The sequence below is a fragment of the Furipterus horrens genome, unplaced genomic scaffold, assembly GCF_987537825.1.
Source record: "Furipterus horrens unplaced genomic scaffold, mFurHor1.1.pri manual_scaffold_4, whole genome shotgun sequence".
Lineage (NCBI taxonomy): Eukaryota > Metazoa > Chordata > Mammalia > Chiroptera > Furipteridae > Furipterus > Furipterus horrens.
In genome coordinates this window covers 175,763,341-175,770,462 of record NW_028327174.1, presented here as the reverse complement: position 1 = coordinate 175,770,462, position 7,122 = coordinate 175,763,341, and the positions used below count along the sequence as shown (strand labels likewise).

Sequence of the window (7,122 nt, the reverse complement as noted above, 5' to 3'; positions counted from 1 at the left end):
CTGGATGATAAAGGTGTTTTTGTAGGTTAACTTCCTATACTACATTAGTCTTTCATGCTTAGGATTCAATCCACCTGGAACTGACTCTTGAATATGGTGTGAGGTGGAGGTCAGGTTTCATTTGTTTGTCTGTTAAATTGTCCGAACACTAGATTAAGTTTTTCAGTTACATCAGTTACATCAACAACACAATTAATTTATTTTTAAAAGTCATGGAAATACTTCTCAAGTCAGTAAAATAAAAATCATCTTTTCCTTATCTGTAAGACAGTGTGAAAATTTTTGTTTATTTTTTTAGAAAAAGAAGCCATTATAAAAAAAACATTTATGCTACTTTATTTCACCTAAACATTTATGTCAGACATTCTTTACTTTATCATAAGTAATTATTTAAATCACTGGCATAAGCATTCCTGAATTTTGGATCACTTTAATGATATTAACTAAATTTTTAAAAAGTGAAAAAGATAACATTTTCATGTAACATTTTTACATGAAAAACTTAAAGCATCTGGTCTTTAACTTCTTTCTAGTCTCACTACCCCTAAATTTTCTCACATAAAAATAAGCAAATGACTTCAAGTGTTTTATCTTCAGCTTAGCCTTCTCCTTGAAAGCCACTCCCTACTTCTAATAGCTGATGCATATCTTCACACAGAGGTCTGTCTGTTAGCTTACACTCAGCATGTTGAAAATCAAAACTTTAAGCTTCCCAACCTGAGTAGAGGTCATCATCCTAGTCTCTCTGACCTTCAGATTTGGCATCACTCTGGCACCTCCTTTTTCTTATCTTTTGTATCGAAGATGTCAATTCTAATAATTCTAACCCAAAACTTCAAAAAGCCTGTAATGTTTTTCCTTTAGACCCTTTGCTCCACTCTTTGCCCAGGGCCTCTCCTCCTCATCTACGCTGCTATCCCTCTGTCAATTCATCCTGCCCATTCATTAGCAAGCACGTATCATGTGCCTGATATGTGCAAGACATCATTCTGTCTGTTGTGGAGGATAAAGACAGCAGTGTGCCAGGGGCCACAGTCTAGGCTTGCCAAGAGCCGCCTGGGTGCATCTCCTTCCAACTTTACATTGTTAGCTGGGACTCAACAATGGAGGGAGTATTGACAACCCAGGAATTATCAGGCTCTACAACTCAAGGCCTGCCTTGAGCATACCAGCAATCCTGGATGAACATGCACAGCGTTCAGGGACCAGATAAAGGTCCAGTGTGACTGGCAGAGGGGAGGGTGGACAATGAAGTTAAGTAGGGAGGGTGTAGAAGGCCTAGGTCTTCAGTCTTATCTCCGTGGGCAATGAGAAGCCACTCAGGATTTGGGGGGAGGGGCACGCTGGCTTGCCTGGATGTTCCTCCCACAGCACCACTAGCTATGCTGACATGCTGAAGTCTTGGGATAGTCTTTCCATGGCATGGTGACTTTGGGACACGGCACTACACACCAGGGTAGAGTTAAGTCATGAAATTCTCAGTCTAACTGGAAAAGAACCCAACACTGCACAGAAAACAACATCAACAGAAAGGGATACGCTTCATCTTACAATCATAAAACCTAGAAATTATGTGGTAGCCAGTTTTTACATCGATAAACATTTTTATTCTAATGTTACAGTAATAAATGCAATCTCCTGGAAAAGTCAACTCTGCTAAACACAACTTATTAAATATTTTTCATCAAACATAACATATTCTTTTTAGTCCCCACAGCAGCCAGAGCCATGTAGCAGAGATTAAGATTTTTTTTAAGCCTACTACATTTTGTTATTGCTAGAAGATCTGAATTAGCTGTCAAGGTCTCAGAAGCAGTGATTATTTTACTTTTGAAAGCTCTATCAGATATTCTGACATAAAATTATGAAGCCAGGTATCCGTGTCTGGCAACGATGTGTCCACTAAATAGACCACTACTTTCTGGTCCCAAGGGTTAGCATTCTCTATAACCGTCTGCACCAATGCCACCAGGGGTTTCTTCTCCACATGATTTCGAAACACCATCGAAGCCTCCTCGGACCACTGGTTGGACTCTACTCCTAGGAGAAAGAGCATAACAGTGAGGTGTCAATGAGGCTTTCTTTGACCCATTATGATGGAAAACTATTTAGTCAATTCCAAAGCAGCTTAAACATACCAGATTAGACTTGCCTAACTCAAAACCAGTTGCTGAACATCGTGAAGCAGTCCAGCTTATAGTTTTTCTATTCTAAATGGCGTTACTTCTGTACACCTTTACCTACAGAAATAGACAGTTTTGAAATTTAATGCTATATAAAATGAAGTTATTATAACTATTGCCCATTTCCCTACATAAAGTATATGTAGATTTAAACTGATAATGGAAATGAGTAGGGGGAATAAAATATCAATGACATTTCTCTTATTTATAGATTTTTCCCCTGATGAACCACATATAGTAAAAAAAAAGAATATACTAATTTTTCAAAATTACTATATATAACATCATGGCAAGAGCACTGGATTGAAAGTCTGGAGACTCAGTTACTATTTCCAGCTCTTTCTCTACCAGGTGGTCTGATCTTGGGTACACCAGTTTGTTTCTCAGGCCTTGGTTTACGTACTTATAAACTAGCTGGACCAGATGGATTTTAAGTCCCATGCATTTCTGAATCCCCATAACTTTTAAACCTGAGAGCTCAATTTAGAGAATTCTAAATCAGGTTTTAAAACAAAATTGAGAAAAATATGTATTTTTCAAGAAATACTATTAAACTAACAAATTAAGTGCACATATACTAGCATAAATAAACTATAAATTATGCCTGGGAGTTTCACATATAATTTTTAAAAGATCTGCTGTCTATACAGTGAGTAGGCTGAATTCTTTGATTATTAAGCATTTTCCACAAGAGTCTAGAATAGTTCCTAAGCTGCTGTTCCCTGATCTGTATGATAGTGGTTCTAACAGAATCTGAACCTCCTGCCGTGGGGGAGAATTTAACATGTTAAGCGCCAAGCCTGTTTCGTCGTCCTTTCCGTTTAGCCTGTGATATCCGATTTCTCCGATATGCTGGTGTATATCGTCAGTCACCAGTGACTGACGCGGTCGGAACGGAAAGTATAGTGTCAGTCACTGGTGAAGGAAGACAAAAGAGGGTGGGAGCTTAATGTGTTAAATAAATGAAGTGGCTGGGAGAGTCCCTTGCACACAGTAAGCACCAGTGACTGCAGCCACAGCGCCTCATGCTTCACACAGACTCCTTTTCTGGGCAGTTTAATGATCATGTTCAGCAAAATGTGTTAATAAAATCTGAACATTAAAAAGTAAAAATGAAAAAAAAAGTAACTATAAAATCAAAAGAGACCATTTAGAGGTTTGAGTTCAAAGCAGATCAATGGTAGCCATGCCACGTGTAATTTCCATTTTTGGTTTATATCCAACTACCATGGGAGTTTCCTTTGAGTTCTAGTAGAAGACACAAAGAAACCAGCAAATACTTCAGAAATAAGGCAAAATACCTCTAATAAAAGCTGGTCAATAATTACAAGAATAATCTATATACAGAATTGCTTCCATTTCTGAGATCAAATAACTTCCTCCACTGTGCTAAGTGTATGGGGTGAGTGGGGGCGAGGAATCAGGCTGGCACTGTGGGATCAGAGCTCCCCATATCCCAGCACAGTGAGACAAAGAGAGCCCCCGATGACTAGAGGATCTATCCCCTCAGCGCTTTTGGCCTCCACACCCTGTGCTAATGCCGATAGGCCTCTGGATGGAGCTGCATCTACCTCCTGGTAGAGCACACAGAGAGAAGCCACCAACATTTGGACTGCTTTTACAAAAGAGAAAACAAAAATCTCATTGCACAATATTACAAATCAGTACCACTGTACACCTCTTAAGTGAGCTCCTTCAAGTTTAATAGTAGTCAATAGGCTAGTGTGAAGGTGGTAAAACCATACACTTGTATGCTGTTAGCTGCAATGCAACTGGAAACTCAATTGGCCATGACAATGGTCATGTTTTATGACCCAGAAATGTTTTATAATTGTGGAAATCCATTATGTAGATGTATTATAATTTATGTAATAAATTACTAAATATCTAATTGTGCAATGCTCTCCTCCTGTCGGTTATTTAGGTTGTTCACTGTTTTGGTTAGTTTTGGCTAGTATACACAGTGACAGGGTTTTTTCTTAATACTACAATAAAAGTATAGAGGACCTAAACAGTCAACCATAGGGAATTGTTAATTAAACAGAATATTTTGCAGCTATTAAAAATCATTATCAAGACCATCAAACAATACCCCCAAAATCAGGGGAAAATGCTAAATGAAAAAAGCAATCTACACTATTGTACCTAAGTACCTATACTAAGATTACGGCTTTAGAATTAACTGCATGCATGAAACCAGAGATGGAAGGGAATGTAGAAAAGCAGAAACAACAGATACAACTGGAGGGCATGACTGTGAGAGATCATTAAAAATTATTTCCATCATGGTCGGGAAGTTGTGAAAAAAAAATCCTGTTATCTCAATAGGCCAATGATTCTGTACTCCCTCAGTACCCAGGATAAAATGATAATATAAACAATGTTGGAAATGAGTTCAAATTACACAGAAATTACCTGCCAGCTGAGCCGTGACTGCTTGGAACGGCAGCTTTCGGAACATGTCCACTAGGGGCTGCACTTTTCTTATGCTGACTAATTCGTGCTTGCCATAGTCCAGCTCATACACGGATGCCAGTCCATTGGTCAGGATTCCCTTTAAAAGCACCCGGTGCCACCTCAATGTACGAAGGATTGAAAAGGAAGAAGAAACACAAAGTCAACACCTGCTTTATGGATAACATTTTATGATAAAAGAAAAATTAGTGAGAATATTGTTTATCAAAGTACACAACTGTACTATCAGAAGTTTTTAAAGACTGCTTCTTCTTTTTCTAAAGGTTACTATTGGTTTTATCACAGTTCCCATCAGACTATCAGCTGATTTCTCAAAAGAAACTTTGCAGGCAAGAAGAGGCTGGCAAGAAGTACTCAAGGTGATGAAAAGTAAGGACCTACAACCAAGATTACTCTATCCAGAAAAGCTATCATTTAGAATGGAAGGGCAGATAAAATGCTTTCCAGACCAGGTAAAGCTAAAGGAGTTCATCACCACCAAGCCATTATTACATTAAATGTTAAAGGGACTTACTTAAGAAAAAGGAGATCAAAACCATGAACATTAGAGACAACAAATTCACAACTATCAACAACTGAATCTAGAAAAAAACAGACCAAGCAAACAACCAGAACAGGAACAGAATCATAGGTATAGAGATCATAAGGAGAGTTATCAGCTGGAAGGGGCAGGGGAGAATGGGGGAAATGGTGCAGGGATTAAGAAGCATAATTGGTAGGAACAAAATAGACAGGGGGATGTTAAGAAGAGTATAGGAAATGGAGAAGCCAAAGAACTTAAACACACAACCCATGGACATGAACTAAGTATGTGTGTGTGGAGGGGGATTGCTGGAGGGAAGGGCGGTACTGGGTGGAGGGCGGCAAAGGGTAAAAGTTGGGACAACTGTAATAGCATAATCAATAAAATATAATTTAAAAAATAAAGAAAAGTGTCCACAGAGGTGGTCTCTGCTCCTGAATGGTATGAGTCGGGCTCTGCCTCAGGTACAGACCTGGACACTCTCTGAACAGGTTTTATCAGGTACAGGCCTTCCACTGCACACACTGCTGGGCTGGGGCTGGCCAGACTAGACCGATGCCCCAGCCACTGTACACCTCGTGGACAGCAGGTACGGGAAACGTACACAGCTGCTAGAGGGTGAACTACAGTAAGAACGCTACATAGAGGCCAGCTTTAACACTGTACGTGATTGAGGACTTCGGGGGTAAACTCCAGAAACCTTCAGATAAGGCCAAAGTGCAGCAAGCAAAGGTCCATGAGTTGCACAGACAACAGGGACACAAGAAGGTATCATAGTAAGTAGGTAAGGGCTCTAGGGGCCAAACTCCTGCACTGGGGTCCCACCTGAGCTGGGCCATTTTCCAGTTGTGTTACCCTGCACTCTTTATTTCTTCTCTGAGCCTGTTATCTCATGGGTAAAATTTAATTTTAATTCATTTGCAGAAATGATATAACACAAAGTGCTTAGCCTTTATTTACTTGGCATATTAGGTACTTGGCAAATGCTAGCCATCATTATTATAATCATTATTAAAAAGAAGGTAAACTGTGTAAATATCAGAATTTCAGACCAAATTAAAGATAATTTTTCATATGTGGAAATGCCAGTTTGGTGCATGTTGCTAATTTATTTAACTGCAAAAAGAGATGAAAACATTTGTTCTCCACCAATAGCAATGTCTTAATATTGCACAGGGCAAATTGTGGTGGTCTGTGCTTTTAGTCTATAAATAAGAGGTACAGAGCAGTGAGCAGAGAGCCATCAGAGAACTTAAGTGTTGTACTTCTACTTAGTTTTCACTTTTCAAAACTAATGGCTAGTTTTCCCATTTCAGTGCAAGGTTGCTTGTGAATCACCTGGAAAATCTGTTAAAAACACAGATTCTTCTGGAGTTTCACCCCCCAGAGACTTTGATTCAGGATGTCTGGGGTGAGGAAGAAGAATCTCCATTTTTAAAAGGTTTTCCAGGTTATTCTTAGTTACTGAGATAGATCTGGAAACCACTGTAATAAAAAATGTATTCAAAGTTCCTACATCTTAACTTGCCATAGTTAGGAACAACATTCAGTTAATAGTCCCGGGCTATAAGCAAGATAGAAACTCTAAGCCTTTTACATTGCTTCAGTTCATAAAGTTTAAATTTTTTTTTCAGGTAATCTGTTCTTATCTATAAGACATCCCTTGCTTATCTGGGGACAAATTAATTGGATAAAGCCCAAGCAAGAGACCTGGGGCAGAGCTGTTGGACACATGGCAGGGGAGTAGGGGGTGTGCGGAGTATGAAGTCCCACTCTATAGGCCTCCAGTTTATGGGTTCTCCTCCCCCACACAACCCTTGCGTCCGAGGACCCACCTCCACCCCCCCCCCCAACTAATTATCCTTAATCTTCTCCTCAGATACAGGTAACATTAGTTTAACTGTGATTAAAAGCCTACAAAGAACTGTGATTGAGGCAAAT

General features: G+C 39.3%; 1 protein-coding gene across 1 annotated transcript in view; it reads right to left on the bottom strand.

Annotated features, from left to right (window-relative positions):
* Window positions 1-265: 265 nt before the first annotated feature.
* Window positions 266-7,122, bottom strand: part of TDRD7 (tudor domain containing 7) — a 60,456-nt gene continuing 53,599 nt past the window's right edge. The window contains exons 16-17 of the mRNA XM_090274453.1: window positions 4,599-4,759; window positions 266-2,040 (exon numbers count right to left, since the gene is read on the bottom strand). Of these exons, the coding sequence (XP_090130579.1) occupies window positions 1,820-2,040; window positions 4,599-4,759 (382 nt within the window). The 3' untranslated portion in view covers window positions 266-1,819. The remainder of the gene's footprint in view (window positions 2,041-4,598; window positions 4,760-7,122) is intronic.